Genomic DNA, 19,576 nt, shown 5'->3' on the forward strand with positions numbered 1-19,576 from the left:
GAAGAGCCGGCGTTGTCCGTAGACACCTCCAAGGTCATGTGGCCAGCATGACTGCAAGAAGTGCCGTTACCTTCCTGCCGGAGTGGTACCTATTGACCTATTCAGATTTGCATTTGCTAGATTGACAGAAGCTGGTGCTGACAGCGGAAGCTCATGCCGCTTGCTGTATTCGAACCTGCGACCTTTCGGTCAACAAGTTTAGCGGCTCAGCGGTTTAACCCACTGTGCCACTGGGGACCACAGTTATATAAACCTAATTTCCAACAGACTTCACAGCCTCTGAGGATTCCTGCCATAGATGTGGGCAAAACATCAGGAGAGAATGCTTCTGGAACATGGCCAGACAGCCTGGAAAAATTACCACACAGCTGTCATTATTTTCTTTGGTAAAGAAAACCAATGCTTGCTTGTGTGAGTGAGTGGATGTTGTACACCAAGCACAGGCAAACTTGGGCCCTCCAGGTGTTTTGGACTTCAACTCCCACATTTCCTAACAGCCATAGTCTGTTAGGAATTGTGGGAGTTGAAGTCCAAAACACCTGGAGGGCCCAAGTTTGCCTGTGCTTGGTGTACAATCAGCTCTCCAGTTTCTGTAAGTTAGAGACACAGGACCCCAGGAAAGTGGAAAAAACAAAGATGCTCTCCTTCCACTCCTGGTAATGGCTTCCCAAACTAGAAGGACCCACAAGTACAGAAAGACTCCTACATTTTCTTGCTAAGAGGGCAAACCTATATGTGCTGAAGGGTATGCAGATCTGAGCTGTGCGTACATGCGTTATAATGCTATACTCTTCCTTCTCTCAGTCCCCAAATTCCCCTTTAAGACTCACAAATAGTAGCTTGTATGTTATTAACTTTAACGATTTCTGCTGGAAAATTGAGGTGAGAAGGTGCCACTCTGCAAGCCTGCAATTAATAACTCATGGATGGATTTCTCTCTCAATTCCCTGCCTGACTCATAAATCAGAATCAGAAGTGAGATGGGATTATGCAAATAACATGTAAAACTGTGTAATGCCCACACTGCATTGTCAGAACTACGTTAATTCCCCTTCCTCTGCCCCCAACACAAAATGAATTCTATTTTTTTTCAAATTTTTAGGAATGGCATACTCTGCATTTTTTTAAAAAGCCAAGAGTCATCTATCTGCATTTGAATCAGCAATGGACATTTGGATAAGAAGGTAACTTTAAAACCATGCAGCTAATGAAAGATATTAGTGTTTGTATAGTCTAGAACAGTGTTTCTCAACCTTCCTAATGCCACGACCCCTTAATACAGTTCCTCGAGTTGTGGTGACCCCCAACCATAACATTGCTTTTGTTGCCACTTCATACTGTTATGAATCGTAATGTAAATATCTGATATGCAGGATGTATTTTCATTCACTTAACCAAATTTGGCACAAATACCCGATATCTATCTGTCTGTCTGTCTGTCTGTCTGTCTGTCTGTCTGTCTGTCTATCTATCTATCTATCTATCTATCTATCTATCTATGCAAGTTGCTTCTGGTGTGAGAGAATTGGCTGTCTGCAAGGACGTTGCCCAGGGGACACCTGGATATTTTTTGATGTTTTACCACCCTTGTGGGAAGCTTCTCTCATTCCACATGGGGAGCTGGAGCTGATAGAGGGAGCTCATCAGCTCATCCCTGGATTCAAACCTGCGACCTATCAGTCTTCAGTCCTGCCGGCACAGGGGTTTAACCCACTGCACCACCAGGGGCTCCCAGTGCCCAATATGCCCAAATTTGAACACTGGTGGGGTTGAGGGGGGATTGATTCTGTCATTTGGGAGTTGTAGTTGCTGGGATTTATAGTTAAGCTACAATCAAAGAGCATTCCGAACTCCACCAATGATAGAATTGGGCCAAACTTGGCACACAGAACTCCCATGACCAACAGAAAATACCAAAAGGGTTTGCTGAGCATTGGCCTTGAGTTTTGGAGTTATAGTTCACATACATCCAGAGAGCAAACAAGGATATATCTGGACCAAACTTGGCAAAAATACTCAATATGCCCAAATGTGGACACTGGTGGAGTTTGGGAAAAACAGACCTTGACATTTGGGAGTTGTAGTTGCTGGGATTTATAGTTTGCCTACAATCAAAGAGCATTCTGAACCCCATCACTTGATAGAATTCGGCCAAACTTCTCACACAGAATCCCCATGCCTTGAAGGAAATTGCTGGTGTGAGCTGCCTCACATGCTCCTCCTCGCCCACACATGTGCACCACGCTGCCATGTGTGAAGCAGGCCTGCCAATCCCAGCAGAGGAGGGCTTTTGGTGGGAGGATTCTCCGTCTATTTCCAAAAAGGAAGAGAAGGACAGGCGGAGAGATCTTCAGCTGTCTCTGCCAAAGGTGTTCCTAAGACCATCGGAAATAAGTGTTTTCTGATGGTCTTTGGCGACCCCTCTGAAACCCCTTTGCAACCCCCTCAGGGGTCCCGACCCCCAGGTTGAGAAACACTGGTCTAGAATAAATTGAATTTCCACTTAGAAGAGGAAGAAGAGGAAAAAGAACAAAGCCGGAGTTAATTTTGCAATGCACCTATTCTATGTTTGCAAATTTTCCCCAAAAGTTTGGTTTTTATTTTAAAGCAACCACAGACAATGTGCTGTTAAGCAAATGTTAGTTTGGCAAAAGGCATCTAATTGTGCTATTCCGCGTAGGAGGAAAGTGAAAATATAGAAAAGTGCCAAAGTTGTTGGCGTCTTTTTGTATGTGTGTGTGTGTGTGTTAAAGAGGCAAGGCCTTGGAAGAGAGTTAAATGTTCTGGGTTATTGGTTTTAATGGCTCGTGCAGAATGAGGAAAAGGAGGAAAGGACCGAGGCGGCTTGCTGCGGGAAATGTCACAGAGGGTGACTGAGGGCGTGTGAGCAAGATCTGGACAAACGTGGACTGGTTTTAAAGGACAACCAAGCGATAAAACACCTGAAGCAAAATTACAAATGTGCTGCCGAAGGAAACCTGATACGTTTCAGCGGGTAATAAAACACAAAAAGGTTTGCAGATGACTTTTGAGTCTGAAAACGAGGAACGGAAAAGGAAAATAAAAGAGACAGGCTTCGGGGAACATCTTTCCAAAAAGGGTGTGAAAAACGAGCCAGTGGTGTGATCTCTGTTCAGACATGAAGCCTCCTGGATGACCTTGCGCCACGTTCTCTCTCTGCCTCTCTCTCTCTCGATTTCTGTGCCAAGTTTCTCTCTGAGTAGTTGTGCAGATGAAGTAGCTTATAGGATCATCAAGAACAATCCGGGGAAGTAAGTTAGTGAGCGAGAAAAGGTCAACCTTCACGCAGTGGGCTTAATGGTTAAGGGGAGCATGCTTTGTCTAAGTCAGCCCCGGCTGTTCTATATCCTCCTGACAGATGTGGATCCTTGCTTCTTTCATTTTCACATGCAAGACTAGAAAAGTTCAGAAATCTCCCACTGGGTGAGAGTTTTTGTGAACTTTTTTTTTGGATGATTCTTCACATTTCAGGACTGGAGAAGGGTGGAAGATTTGTATTGTCGAAGGCTTTCATGGCCAGAAATTACTGGATTGTTGTGAATTTTCCAGGCTGTATGCTCATGTTCCAGAAGCATTCCCTCCCGATGTTTCATCCACATCTATGACAGGCATCCTCAGAGGTTGTGAGGTCTGTTGGAAGCTAGGAAAATTGGCATTTATATATCTGGAATCATAACAGTAAATAAAGAACAACAAAAACAGGGGCATTCCAGACAAGAAACAATCAGGGCCAGCTTTTCACCTCCCAACAAAGGATTCCTCTAGCAGTAAGAAGTCAGATCTTGAAACTGCTAGGCCATTAAATGCTAATCAAGGTGTTCAGTTGAAACATTCACACCTACCTCAAGGCAAGTGAGGTTTATACAACTATGAAATGTCCAGGGTGGGAGAAAGAGCTCTTGTTCTAATACCACCCAACAAAGGATTCCCCCAGGCAGGAGGCAGGCAGGCTTTGATGCTGCAAGGCTATTCCATTCTAATCAAGCTAGCTAATTGCAACATTCACACTGGCCTCAAACACACAAGAATTCTTTCTCCCACCTTGGACATTTCATAGTTGTATAAACCTCATTTGCCTTGAGGTACGTGTGAATGTTTCAACTGAACACCTTGATTAACATTTAATGGCCTAGCAGTTTAAAGGTCTGGCCTCTTACTGCCTGGGGGAATCCTTTGTTGGGAGGTGATTAGCTGGCCCTGATTGTTTCTTGTCTGGAATTCCCCTGTTTTTGAGTGTTGTTCTTTATTTACTGTTACGATTTTAAAGTTTTTTAAATACTGGCAGCCAGATTTAGTTCATTTTCATGGCTCCTTCCTTTCTGTTGAAATTGTCCAATGATATTCCACAGATATATAAACTCAATTTTCTTAGGTTGTTGTAGGTTTTTTGGGCTATATAGCCATGTTCTAGAAGCATTCTCTCCTGACATTTTGCCTGCATCTATGGCAAGCATCCTCAGAGGTTGCGAGATCTGAGGATGCTTGCCATAGATGCAGATAAAATGTCAGGAGAGAATGCTTCTAGAACATGGCCATATAGCCTGAAAAACCTACAACAACCCAATGATTCCAGCCATGAAAGCTTTTTGTCAATTTTCCTAGTTTCCAAGAGACCTCACAACCTCTCAGGATGCCTGCCATAGATGCAGGTGAAACGTCAGGAGAGAATGCTTCTAGAACATGGCCATACAGCCTGGAAAAATTACAGCAACCTGCTGGAAGATTTGTTTTTATGAGAAAAAAGATATGATAGGAAATATATTTCTGGTGTGTAGCTAACTTACACACGTGGCATGAAAGATGGCCATTTCTGAATCAGTAGAGAGTGGGGACATCAGGAGCATCCAGGTATTTCCCTTAAGCTGGAAACACTATGACAAACATCCTCAAGATATCTCATAGAAGTCCTTAGGAAGCCTCTGAAGGTGCCAGTATTACTGTGCACCTAAGGACCACAATTTGCTGTGCCATTCCACCCTCCTACACTATCCAGCAACACAAGGATATTAATGCTATTCATCCAGCTAAAACAGTGGTTCTCAACCTGTGGGTCCCCAAATGTTTTGGCCTTCTAACTCTCAGAAATCCTAACAGTTGGTAAACTGGCTGAGATTTCTGGGAGTTGTAGGCCAAAACACCTGAGGACCCACAGGTTGAGAACCGCTGAGCTATAGGAAAATAGCACAACACTTTTTGGACACTCCACTCTCTATCAAAGCTGAAATGGCTAGGTTTGGGGACCCACAGAGATTGGACAGAGACTCTTGAAACTATATGTCATAGCTACCTCTTCCAATGTAGGAATGTGGACAAAACACTGACCAAGATCCTGCACTGGACATGTAGTTATGATGCTCAATTGCCAGACTTCCAAGCGTGTCTGTGTTTCTTCAAGCTGCCTGTCAACTCATGACAACCTCATGAATTTCCTAGGGTTATCTTAGGCAAAGAATACTCAGAGATACTCCTTCCTCTGATACAAAGCCAACAGGAACTTGTTGGTGGGCTCTAATCCAAGGACTAAGTTGATCTTGCTTAACTTTCAAGATCAGGTGGGATTGAAGACCCAACTTAAAATCTAGGAAGCCATACTGAGAGACAGTTCTGAGAGTGGCAGTGCAATAAGCAAAAGGGGGACCTTTGTGGGTCCTGTGACAATTCCTTGTCACACTGTAGTTTGCTGGTGGGAAGGGGCGAGATACATCGTCCTTCAATGTCCCACTTGCTAGTGCCACAAATGCCATCCTTTAATATGAATACTTGGATTTAAAGGTGGGAATGTGCCACAATCATCAACACACCGAAAGGTTGCTTTGTTATAAGTCTAGCTTAGGATCTATCTAATACAATGCTAGCTATTGTTGTTTCCCACTGCGGCAAAACAGAGAGACTTGCGCAAGGTCACTCAGTAGGTTTCCATGGCTGAGCGGAGTCGTATCCAACATTCAAATTGCTAGACCATGCTGAGCAAGTCCACTTGAACTCAATGGAATTTACTCCTGACCAGACATGCACAAGATTCTACTGGAAAATAATATAATATAATATATTTATTTATTTACAACATTTCTTTTCCGCCCATATCAGCCCGAAGGTGATATAATATTTATTATAGTGTAATACAATATAATACTACTACTAATAATAATATTATAATATGACATTATAATTAAATATTTTATATTACATGTAATACTACTAATAATGTTGCAATATAATGGTATAGTACAATGTAGTAATATATAATACTGATATTGTACTAAATAATATAATACATTGTATGTGTATATATAATATTTATTATAATGTAATACAATATACTACTACTAATATTATAATATGACATTATAATTAAATATTGTATATTACATGTAATATTACTAATAATATTGCAATATAATGGTATAGTACAATATAGTAATATATAATACTGATATTGTACTAAACTAATAATATAATACATTGTATGTGTATATATAATATTTATTATAATGTAATACAATATAATACTACTACTAATAATAATATTATAATATGACATTATAATTAAATATTTTATATTACATGTAATATTACTAATAATATTGCAATATAATGGTATAGTACAATATAGTAATATTTAATACTGATATTGTACTAAACAAATAATATAATATATTGTATGTGTGTGTATATATATATACACATTGTAATATATATAATATTACAATATATAATATATATATAATATTACAATATATAATATAATATAATATATGTAATTATATATATATATATATATATATATATATATATATATATATCTTGTAAGTCGCTCTGAGTCCCTTTCGGGGTAAGAAGGGTGGCATATAAATGTTGTAAATAAATAAATAAATAAATTTATATGCAAGCAAACCAACGCGCCCAAGTCCTGTGGATTTTGACTTGAGCTGAGAGGTGGAGCGAGGAGACTAGAGCAGCAATGGTGTGTTACAACTCTTTGTACAATTCATCTTGCTTCTCTTGATTCCTCAAATTCTCCATTTTCCCTCTCCTTTGGGCCAACGAGGAACAAGAGATACAGAATTGTACCTTTTGTTCTATATGCAGACGATACCGCACACACATTTAGCCGAGATGGAACATTTGAATGTAACTACTGAAGCTATCAGGTTTCCTTTCAGCCATAATATATTCCCTGGTCGGGCCTTACCCTTTGGGACCCCTGATAATGGGTCAGAGTAATCGGAAGTGTTTGGGTCATCTTGAGCTACAAATTTCCGAGAGCCAGTCACTTTAGGTTTCCAGGAACCAATCACTTTGGGTGAGATAACAGGGATACTTCCCACTGTGGTAAGAGAAGTTGAGGATAACTCCATGTCTGTGATGGCAAACAGATTTTTATTAATGTGCATCGCAATCTGATATTTTTTTAAAAAATAATTATAATTATAAATGTTTGGTGTGCATTATTTTTTTATCAACAGGTGTGTTTGCTTTGTGATAGTTAACATACTTTTGGAAAAGATTCTTAAGGAGAAATACATTTTTAAAAAGCCACAACAAGCACAGACTAATGTGATTGTTGCATACTATTTCTGCTTTGAATAGGAGGGAGGAAAAAACCAGAATTAATTCACAAGCAAGAGTGTGTACAACTGCAGTTTCTAATTTGAAATTGCATTCAAACTCCCAGTAATTCAGTTTCACTTAGGGTGCATTTACACTGTAGAATAGGCATGGGCAAACTTTGACCGTCCAGGTGTTTTGGACTTCAACTCCCACAATTCCTAACAGCGGGTCCTCGGGTCCTTTCCTTTTCCCTCTCAGCTGCTTAAGCTGAGCGCTGGGCCCATAACCCATGTTAGGCTCTGTTGTCTGTGTGGAATGCAAGGAAGCTTCATCTACAGCAGGCATGGGCAAACTTTGGCCCTCTATCCAGGTGTTTTGGACTTCAACTCCCACAGTTCCTAACAGTCGGTGCTTGGATCCCTTCCTTTTCCCCCTCAGCCACTTAAGCTGAGTGCTGGGCCCATAACCCATGTTAGGTTGTGTTGCCTGTATGGAGTGCAAGGAAGCTTAATCTACAGCAGGCATGGGCAAACTTCGGCCCTCCCTCCAGGTGTTTTGGACTTTGACTCCCACAATTCCTAACAGCCTCATGCCCTTTCCTTAAGCTGAGTGCTGGGCCCATAACCCATGTTAGGCTCTGTTGCCTGTGTGGAATGCAAGGAAGCTTCATTTACAGCAGGCATGGGCAAACTTCAGCCCTCCCTCAAGGTGTTTTGGACTTTGACTTCCACAATTCCCAACAGCCTGAGGCCCTTTCCTTTTCCGCACAGGCATTCTGCACAGAAAACAGACCTAACATTGGTTATGGGCCCAGCACTCAGCTTAAGCAGCTGAGGGGGAAAAGGAAGGGGCCTGAGGCTGTTAGGAATTGTGGAAGTCTAAGTCCAAAACACCTGGAGAGAGGGTCAAAGTTTGCCCATGCCTGCTGTAGAATTATGCCAAACTGGTATGACTTTAACTGTAATGGCTCAGTGCTATGGGATCATGGGAGCTGTAGTTTGGTGAAGCACCGGCATTCTGGCAGTCAATAGCATTGATCCATGACACTTAAAGTGGACACATTTCTTTTTTCCTCTCCTTTCCTTCTTCCTTCTTAACTCTGCAAGAATTTGCTTCCAAAGCTGGAATGTGAGCATGAGTTATACAATCCTTCATGTTTCTGCATGCACCAATTGCTTGTGAGTATTGCATACTTATGAAATACAGTGGATCTGATTATCAAAAGGGGGTGAAATCTGCAGGAGTAATTTCCTGTACTATGTTATTCTAAATACTTTGTTCTGCATGGCGGTACATTACACATAATGTTCTGAACTACAGGAATGGACTTCAGGGTTTTTCTCGCTCCCAGATTTGGAGGAGGTTGGGGCATTGAAGATGGTGAATCTCTCACACAAAAATTATTTGCAATGCCAATAAGTATGAATCTCTCTACTGCAAGGGTTATTCCTTGATTGAAGTTGGAGACTAAGCATTTACCGTATATACCCGAGTATAAGCCGACCTGAATATAAGCGAAGGCATCTAGTTTTGCCACAAAAAAACCTGGGAAAACATATTGACTCGAGTATATGCGGAAGGTAGGAACATGGCCAAACAGCCTGGAAAACTCACAGCAACCCAAATCTAGAAATGTTTGTTGATCACATATCCTACTTATTCAGTTACAGAATTACAAATAGTATCAGACACTAAATAAAATGCTATTATTGTTGAGTTTCCCACAGGATTATCAAAAAATCCTATGAAAATTGTCATTGGCAGACAGCATTAATGGGAAAGCAGAGGGAGAGATTCAGGTAGGACAAACTCTGTGCTTGATTATGCTCTCATTGAAGTCCAACGTGGGATTTTGCCTTTCTGAGTTCAAAACAGCAACAGTCAAGTCATTTAGGATAGAGTCAGGATGAAATGCTGCAACGTAGGAAGAGAGGAGCATTGATGTCTCTGCTAAAACAAGGCTGCAAAGCTTCAGTTTTGAAGCTGGATTGCAGGATAATGCTCTACTATCAGCTATCATGCTGCCATCTAAAAGGCCGATCACGGTTGGTGAGCAATTGAGGTCGTCTTCAGTCTCTGGTTTATATAAATGTTCTCTAGCCGAGTGAAAGCCTAGGTCTGTCTGAAAGTGAGAACATTAATGGACGTCAGCTTCCATCAGTCCCAGTCATAGTAGCCAAAGTCTTGAATGAGACAAGTTGCAGTTCAACAATGGCCGAAGGGCCACAAAAAAGGCAAGACTGGAACAAATGGTTTTCCATCTGATAGAGAAAGTGTAAAACCCCAGTAAAGGTTTCCCCTTGACATTAAGTCTAATCGAGTCCAACTCTGGGCGGTGGTGCTCATCTCCATTTCTAAGCCAGAGCCAGTGTTGTCCATAGACACCTCCAAGTTCATGTGGCCAGCATGACTGCATGAAGTGCCATTACCTTCCTGCCGGAGTGGTACCTATTGATCTACTCACATGTGCATATTTTTGAACTGTTAGGTTGGCAGAAGCTGGGGCTAATAGCGGGAGCTCACTCCTCTCCCTGGATTTGAACCACAAACCTTTCAGTCAGCAAGTTCAGCAACTCAGCAGTTTAACCTGCTGCGCCACCAGGGACTCTAGGTTGGTCTATATAATATTTTTGAACTATAAGGTTGGCAGAAGCTGGGATTAACAGCAGGAGCTCACTCCGCTCCCTGGATTTGAACCACCAACCTTTCAGTCAGCAAGTTCAGCAGCTCAGCAGTTTAACCTGCTGTGCCACTGGGGACTCTAGGTTGGTCTATATCATGTTTTTGAATTGTTAGGTTGGCAGAAGCTGGGGCTAACAGCGGGAGCTCACTCTGCTCCCTGGATTTGAACCACCAACCTTTCAGTCAGCAAGTTCAGCAGCTCAGCAGTTTAACCTGCTGTGCCACCAGGGACTCTAGGTTGGTCTATATCGTATTTTTGAACTGTTAGGTTGGCAGAAGCTGGGGCTAACAACAGGAGCTCACCCTGCTCCCCAGATTTGAACCACCAACCTTTCAGTCAGCAACTTCAGCAATTCAGCAGTTTAACCTGCTGCACCACCAGGGACCCTAGGTTGCCTAGTTTACAACAGACCTTACAACAGGATGCCTGCCATAGAAGTGGGCAAAACATCAAGAGAGAATGCTTCTGGAACCATACAGCCCAGAAAACTCACAACAACTCTTGGATTGTTTGTTTGATGCTTTTTAAAACAACTTTCAAACTCCATACATTTTAATTGTTTTGTTTGAACTTGTATTGTATGCTGCTTTGAATCCCATTTGCAAGAAAGGCATGGTAATATTTTAATATTTTAAATGTATTTTAATGTATTTTTACTGTTGTTGACCTGTTGGTGTTAATTGCTGTGCTGGAATTGTTCTTTGTCGGCATCTAATGATTGCCAATTGTAAGCCGCCCTGAGTCCCCCTTTGGGGATGAGAAGGGCGGGGTAGAATTGGTGTAAACAAACAAACAAATAAATAAACAAACGAACTCCGCATCTGTATGCTTGTCCACTATGCCCTGCCTCATGTACAGAGGAACAATTGTTGGAGGCTACAGACAATGCCGTTGCTGTTGCGCATTTTTGTTCAAAGGATATTTAGCCACCTGCGCTCCTTCTATTTTTATCAGTTTTATACTAATTTATGCTATGCTTTTGATTCGAAATAAATAAAATCCAACTAAAATGGGAGAAGGGAAGGCTGAACTGACATTCTTATCAACAGCTATAAGAGGCAGTGCATTCTTATAGTCATTGGCTCTTGGAGTTTTCTAAAAAAGTAGAATCACATATATAGTAGATACAATGTCTAGAGTTGATGATGCCAAATGCAATTTATTAGCCCAAACCTTGAAGAAATCGACACGTTTCCAACACTTGAGAAATACGCATTTCAGGCAAATGTGTATTTGCTTTATAGATAATTGGAAGAGACAGCAGAGAGAGAAAGGGAGGGAGATGAAAAGGATCAGGCATCCATGTAATAAATAATGGCAGGAAGATGGGTAGCGTTTATGAATGCATGGCTGGAAAGAAAGGACGGGGAAACAGAACCGAGGCTCAGTGGGACCTTCATGCAGTGAGAATGCCATCGATGTGGATCAAGTTCTTCGGTTAACGAAAAAGATGTTTCTCAGTCATGAGCTGTTATGCATGCAGCTAGGCAAGGTGGACAGTGCCACGTGAGTGAGAAAGTCCCGGCTGTATCTTGACCATCAGTGGGAAAATGAGGAAAAGCAGGAAAGCAAAAAACATGAGCACTTGCCAACTGCGCCAAAGAAAGAAAGTTGGAGAGGTAAACAAATAAAGAAGTAAATAAATAACCAAAGAAAGAAAGGAAATTCTGAAAATGCCAAACGAAAAAAGGAAAGAAAAGCTTCATTAAATCGGGGAGAAAAAAAGTGATTGGAAAAAACTAACCAGATGTTGGATCGCCAAATATTTTGTAATCTGGTGTAGTTGTAGAAGGCAAAATTTCTAAAAGAATTAAAAGGAACACGTAATCAGTGAAAAGGAACCGAAAGGGAGGGGGGAAAAAGCAAAGGATTTTCAAAGCCGGAGCAACTGAAAATCAGGAAAAAAAAATTAAAATAAAACACAACTGGTTACCCAAACGGAAAAATCAAACAAAAGAAAAGGGAAAGAAAAAGTACCGATTTAATAACTTGGCTCTTGACCGTCACGAATAATCATGACGGTTGGGAGGAAAAAATGGCCGAAGGGCTCCACCACCCAAGATCAAGCAGCTGAGGGTTGTGCCAATTGCTATAACCGGAGAAGGGGAAGGGGGCTCGGTGCGAGGGGGTTCGCCCCACAAACAAAACCATGCCACATTCTCAAGTTGGCTTCGGAAGCCCACACTTACCATGGCATTCCCCTAGTTGGGCAGTGTTGCCATATTCCACATCTTGCTCATACCCTCCAACGCTGTGGTTGTATGAAACAAACAAAGACAACCTGCAATTAACAGCATGGGTTGGGAAAACGCAATGGTGATAATCAAAGAGTCATACAAAGACATACAAAACAATGAAACAAAGCTAATCAATGTACATGTGCAGGTTATTAGCTACAAAGCCCTATACGCTTCAGGTCCATCCTATCTCTGAGACCTGTTGGTTTGCAATCAGCAAGGGAGGCCCTTCCCTCAGTCCCACCACCGTCTGAAGAGCCATTGGTGGGGACAAGAGAGAGGGCCTTCTCTGTAGTGGCTCCCTGGCTCTGGAATACTATCCTGAAAGAGATTAGATTAGCCCCCACACTTGAATCTTTCCGATCCAGCCTAAAAACATGGATTTTAAAGAAGGCTTTTGGCCTTGAGTAGGCTGAAATGAACCCATATGAGGTTGACACTCTGGCACTTCCGTTGGTGAATTGAGGGCAGTTTTAGTTTTAACTACATATGGTTCTGCATTTTAAATTGTGTTATTTTATTTTATGTGTTGATAGCGGTAGTTTTACAATTTTTATGTGATATAATTTTTATGTAACATATCATTTATGTTATCTACTTTTTATATAACATTTATATATATGTCTACCATTTATAATATTTTGACTATTTAATTACACACCAGCTTGCATCCTATTAGTAATGTATACAGGTATGAGTTGCATCACAGATGTTTTTGAGAATGATTAAACACATTATTCAGCAGATGGGGACGTAAGTGGAGTTGTGTTTGTGGAACCATAAGGCATGCATGGATTTTTTTCCCATGTCAGGAGCAACTTGAGAAACTACAAGTCACTTCTGGTGTGAGAGAATTGCCCGTCTGCAAGGATGTTTCCCAGGGGATGCCCAGATGTTTTGATGTTTTGCCATCCTTGTGGGAGGCCTCCCTCATGTCCCCACATGGGGAGCTGGAGCTGACAGAGGGAGCTCATCCATGCTCTCCCTGGATTCGAACCTCTGACCTGTCGATCTTCAGTCCTACTGGCACAAGGACTTAATCCATTGCGCCACCGGGGCTCCATGTTCTGTAAGCCACCCCGAGTCCCTTTTGGGAGATAGTGGTGGGATATACATATAGTTTATTATTATAATATTGTTATTGTTATTACATTCTATTCATTCATCATTTGAGGTGATGGATAATGGAGCCAGCATCAAGTACGCCAGATATGAGCATCAATTTGTTTAGAACCTGACTGTGGTTTGAATCAACTGCTGTGGCAGATGGACTTTGTCATAATGGTCTGTGCAACACAGAGTAGGTTTCATTGAATGGTGGTTGTCCAATTTAATACAATGTATGGAAAGCACAGATCAGTGCTACTCTTCACTCATTCAGGGGAATATTTCACTAAAGCAGTGGTTCTAAAAGTTTGGTCCTCCAGTAATTTTGGACTTCAGCTCCCAAAAGCCCCAGACAGCTTGGCTAACAGTCAGGAAATCTGAGAACCAAAGTCAAAAATGCTTGGAGGATCAAAGTTTGGGAATCACTGCACTAGGTGCTCCTCCATATTACCATTGATTCATACTTTTAATTGTCTCCCAATCAATCACTTGCCATGTGCTCAAGATGGGGTTGTATCCAAAATATATCCAGAAGCTACAGTTAATGCAAAAGGCAACAGTTAGACTGTTGTTAAGAGAACATGTATCACAGTGGTTCTCAACCTGTGGGTCAAGAAGTGTTTTGGCAATTCAATTCCCAGCAATCCTAACAGCTGGTAAACTGGCTGGGATTTCTGGGAGTTGTAGGCCAAAACACCTGGGAACCCACAGGTTGCGAACACACTGATATATTGCAAGCTTTCCACCAATTTCCCTGACTCCAGTAAGTTTTGGAACTCAACTCAAGGTGCTGATTTTGAGAAAGTCCTAAATTGTTTGGAACCTGGATGTGTGAAAGACCACCACTAACAGAAGATGTAATCATCAACAGACGCCAAGCTGTATCTCCCACAACAACCCCCCACAAAGGCTACAAAGGTTTAGTACATGAGACAGGGCTTTCTTTTTAGCAGCATGTTGGTTATGGAACTCAGTTTCAAAGGAAAACAGGCTGACTCTCCCATGACAGGCAGCAAAGCCACATTGGTCCTTAAAAACAGATATTTGGTCCTTGATATAGACTATTTTATTCAAATGATGACCTCTTTCAAATACACTGGCCCATGCTTACATGTAAAATATACAAAAGGTGCATAATAATTTCAGAGGCTACTTACAACATGCTAGATTTTACTCTTCCGCAGGTGCCATGGTTCAACCAGCCGCAGTAAGGATCCCGGGAAGCTATGCAAGTCCTGTAGAAGGACAGCAGTGAACAAATTAATTTCCCCCTTAAAGCTTTGCACCATCTATTTGTATAGCCATGCTTGGAAGGAGAGGGCTTACTTTTTGCACGACCCATGACGCTCACACCGGCTGAGGGGAACTCTAATCACACAACTGGAGAAGGCGACAAACAAAGCGTGGTGTTCTTTGTCCAGTTGCAGGGAAACAACCTTCTTGTCATCTTCACCATCTCCGTTACACCTGTTTGGCAGGAAGAATTTTGAAACTGGTACATCATTGGGCTCCTTTTAGTGCCTCACAACTCTGATTTTACATTGAATCTAAGCCACTATAATTTTTCATTAAAATAATGAGCAAAGAAGGCGGCAAAGTATCTTTAGTACTGTTGTGTGTTTCATCTGTTCTTTCGTTCCCTTCAGGAGCATGTAATGGGAAGTCCCCTCCCGGTACGAAAATCAGCTTGCCATAAAAGCAAGCGGGAGCCAATCATCACCACCCCTCGTCTTTCGTGACCATGTAGAACTCCTAGCTTGACTAAGCTACAGGTCGTTGGCTCTTCCTTCCCTGGGGCTCCTTGAAATGCACAGCCAAAGGCCAAGGAGCTCCTCCCCCCCCCACCCCCAGCCTCTCTCTTGGGGAGATGGACCTTGCGCTGCTGGAGCCTGGATAAGGACAAACAGACAATCGCAAAAAGAGTGGTATCTTTAACCCTCCCAGGTCCAGCTTCCTACCCCACTAACATGGAAAACTTTAGCATCAGCAACAGCCAAGCTTCCAGCTTGAGTTGGAACAGGGAGGGGAAGGGACCAAGGCTAAGTACATGCAGCCAAGGGCCAAGCTGCATCCGCCCCTTGCTCTCTCAGCCTTTCTCGGGGAGATGGACCCAGTGCCACAGGAGCTTTAAAACCAAGCCACATCTGCCTCTCCTCTAGAGTAGAACAGCTTTAAGAAGCATTAAACCCGGTCTCCTCCTCTACAAAGGGAAAGGAACCAGAAAGAGTGGTAACTCTGATGGTTTTTAAATTCCAGGTCGTAATGAAGGATATGGAAAGGGAACCTGTGGGAAGTTGTCCCCGTCCCTCCCATAATGGCCACTTTCTTAACCTGGTCACTGACAACTAACTGTAAATTTTTGTGTTTTCATACATGGAACAAAAACATCAATCTGGAAACATGCCCGCTTTTGGGAGGGGATTGAAAATGGGGATGGGGCTTCCAGTTCAAATAAGCAGAAAGGGATAGTCTTCCAGCGGTTGCCCCTGGCTATTAGCCATGTTGACTGGGATCAATGGAAGTTGGAGTCCAGCATCATCTGGAAGGTAACTTGACTTCTCTACATACAATGTTCACCCCTATATTGTGTGTGATGTGACATATCCTTTTCTGGTAAGGAACCTACCAGCTAGTGTGCTTCAAAAGCCACCATATCATGCTTTGTGCCGATTGAAGAATATTTTGGATTTTGTTTTACTTTGTTGGGCAGCTGGGACAGCTACTCTCCACTGTTCCAATTTGGCAGAGATAGTCCTAATTAATCCTCTGCCATCCCACTATTTAGTGGCTTTTAACATGCCTCATTTTATCTCTCTTCTTCCCACTTTCCCACATTTGTTTGCAACTTATTTCCACTGCTGCAAACGAAAATCAAAGCACAGAAATAGTTTGCACTAAATTAATTGGGCAAATTGTAGTTTTATATTTCAGCCTCACCAACCCCCCCCCCCCCCCATTATTCCACAGCACTGAGCTATAGAAGTTAAAAGTGGTGTTAAACTGCATTAATTCTATAGTGTACATGGATTTTCAGTGAGGCATGTACAAAAAGCCAAAAGGGGAATCAAGATGCACTGCCTGCTTAATGCAGGCACACATGCATTTTCAGACTGCTCCAACATAAACGCATGCGAACACCAGGGAATGCTAGACAAAGTGTAGTGAGAGGTAGTGGGATGAGAAGGAGGCAATTCTTAAAGAGCAGGAATGACTCAAACGAGACAGGCATTGTAAAATGCCTCAAACAGTTTCCACAAAGGAATACCTACTTTGCATGATTGTAGGCATCAATCTCTTCCAGTAGCACGCTGTCGTTCAAAGAAAAAGGTTTGGTCTTTGCCAAAATTTTAAGTACCATTCCAGCTTCGGAGCCGACAAAGATGACTGTGTAGTTCTGATAGGGGCCGGCAGAGCGGTCCACGGCGACGGCGGTCAAGCGATACCTGCCAAGACCAAGACATCTTATGCAAGAGTTTCTCTGCCCATCTGTCAATCTCATCTTCTCCCTCTGGCCAGTGTGGGTGGGATGGCCATAAGGAACAGAGGATCTTTCTGCTAGGAAACACCTATTCAAATGACTCTTTCACTTGCTTACGGAAGGGAGAAGCATCACTGTTCTGCCCACTGGGAGGAGAGAGAATCCACCTTATACTAGTATAGGTTGAACATCTCTTATCTGAAATGCCTGAAATGCCTGAAAGGTTGCTGGTTCGAATCCAGGGAGCAGCATGAGCTCCCGCTGTTAGCCCCAGCTTTTGCCAACCTAGTATAGTGTTCCCTCACTTATCGCCAGTGTTACGTTTCAGGAACACCCTCAAAAAGTGAAAATCCGCAAAGTAGAGACTCTCTCTCTCTCTCTTTCTCTCTCTCTCTCTCTATATATATATGTGTGTGTGTGTGTATGCATATATATATATATATATATCTTGCATTTCAAGGGTGAGGAAGAAGAGAGGAGAGATTTAAAGACACCATGCACCTTTTATTTGGTTAGCTATAAGGAAGGGGCTCTAAGGCTGTGATTTACATACTGCTTTGCATATCCTCTCTCTCTCTCTTTGTGATTGGCTGCCTGTCTCCCGAGCGAGAGGGTGAAACCTCTTCCACACTCCATCATTGCCAGGAGGCAAAAACTCGCAAAACAGCGAGTCTGCAAAAAGTGAACCATGAAGTAGCGAGGGAACTCTGCAGTTCAAAAACATGCAAATGTGAGTAGATCAATAGGTACTGCTCTGGTAGGAAGGTAAGTCACCTCCACAAGACTTTGGAGGTGTCTACAGACAGCGCCGGCTCTTCAGCTTAGAAATGGAGATGAGCACCAACCCCCAGAGTCGGTAACGACTGGACTTAATGTCAGGGGAAAACCTTTATTTTTACCTTTATTTATCATGGAGAAGGGACCCAAGTCCTAACATGAAATTCATCTTTGTGAAAGTCATTTTATATTCCCTATTTTAAATACTTTTTTGTATGAAGCAAAATTTGTGTATATTAAACCATCACAAACCACAGGTGGATTTGGAACATTTCAGATTTCTGAATAAGGGCTACCCAACTTATACTGTCATACTGATTTGCATTATTAGCAACCAGAAACACTTTGCTTTAAGGGAAGAAGGAAGCAATGTCATGTTTAAGCAAACAGTAAAAAATGAACGTGTGCACACACACACACAGTTCGGTTGCAACCATTGTACACTGGACCCTTAGTATCCAGTAAGGTTTGAACTCGAATCAATGGATTATCAAGTCCCTGGAATAGTAAAATGCTACCCGTGACATAAAATGACAAACTCAAGGTTGGCTTTGTGTGTTTTATTTTCAAGCCACAGATGGTTGAATCTGTGAATAATGAGGGACGGCTCTAGCTGTTATTTGGAGACACAACAATGTGACAGTGAATAACCTTTGGAAGTGAAGAGTAATTGCATAGCCTTCCCAGGCTTCCCTGTGCCTCTGTTTCGTCTTCTTCTGTTGCTTCCCCATGTATGAGTATTTGTGTGTGTTTTATTGCCGTTCTCTTGGCTCTGCACATTGCACACACTAAGATTCAGATATGTGGGTCTCTTTCAGGAGACTGCAATAACAAACGCACAGCTTTAGGGGTGCTTTTTGGGAGCATGCAGAAAGCCTCCATTCCCCAAGGTGCCAGGACATTGTGACTGGGCTCGTATTTGGTTTCAGGTGTGTGCTAGATAGGCTTCAGATGTCACTGCCAGGCCTTCGGTTGCCTTCTTACCTGACCCTTGTCTTTGTGAACCATGGCTCCTCAATGACAGATGGGACAGCTGTATCCATCAAAGGATGAGACTTGATGAAAGCGAGGGTTTCGTCTGGGAAATCGATGGAGGTTTTGTAAGCTTCTGCTAAGCCATGTTTGGCACAACAGCCAGGTCTGGAAGGAAAGCAATGTTGTATTTCTTTCATAGTAATGCAAAGTGCAAAAAGTCAGGACAAGAGAAATAATGATGACAACAATGATACAATCACCAGTGGATGCCCTGTTACTGTCCCAACACCTCATAAAGTTTGGATTGATAGAGACACATAGCAGGGCTTTCTTTGTAGCAGCGCCTTGACTATGGAACTACCTATCCAAGGAAGTTACTTAATTCTGGACCTGGGTTAAAATGCAGTCTGACAGCAGTGGCAAGTGTGGTGGGACTTGGGGCTCCTTAGGGGAGGTGATTGTGAGTGATGGGGCCACAGGAAAATTGCCCCGAGGGCTAGATCTGGCCCGTGGGCTATAGTTTGATTACACCTGCATTATATTATTCTATATGTTGTATACGTTTGATTTGAATCGTATATATGTTTTGATTACAGTGCTCTATCCACTTTACATGTTTTGAGTACATTATTCTAGTTATACGATCCTGCTTATTTTTGCATCTGATACTTTCTTTTTTTGTGAGTGTTTACCAATACCCGTCTTTTTTTGCATTGCTTCTGTTACAGGAAGTCTCCAAGTTACAAA

At 42.2% G+C, this 19,576-nt stretch overlaps 1 protein-coding gene across 12 annotated transcripts in view; it reads right to left on the reverse strand.

Annotated features, from left to right (window-relative positions):
• The window catches only part of SEMA6D (semaphorin 6D), a 589,599-nt gene that overhangs the window by 6,867 nt on the left and 563,156 nt on the right, over window positions 1-19,576 (reverse strand). For 3 of the 12 annotated variants that reach the window (XM_060755285.2, XM_060755287.2, XM_060755288.2), the window contains 7 exons: window positions 18,839-18,994; window positions 16,869-17,042; window positions 14,926-15,066; window positions 14,757-14,834; window positions 12,445-12,536; window positions 12,000-12,056; window positions 7,214-7,381 (listed from right to left, as the gene is read on the reverse strand). In XM_060755285.2, coding sequence (XP_060611268.2) covers window positions 7,214-7,381; window positions 12,000-12,056; window positions 12,445-12,536; window positions 14,757-14,834; window positions 14,926-15,066; window positions 16,869-17,042; window positions 18,839-18,994 — 866 coding nt within the window. The remainder of the gene's footprint in view (window positions 1-7,213; window positions 7,382-11,999; window positions 12,057-12,444; window positions 12,537-14,756; window positions 14,835-14,925; window positions 15,067-16,868; window positions 17,043-18,838; window positions 18,995-19,576) is intronic. The other 9 variants (XM_060755289.2, XM_060755290.2, XM_060755293.2 and 6 more) reach the window with 9 other exon arrangements.

The sequence above is a fragment of the Anolis sagrei genome, chromosome 9, assembly GCF_037176765.1.
Source record: "Anolis sagrei isolate rAnoSag1 chromosome 9, rAnoSag1.mat, whole genome shotgun sequence".
Taxonomy (NCBI): Eukaryota; Metazoa; Chordata; class Lepidosauria; order Squamata; family Dactyloidae; genus Anolis; species Anolis sagrei.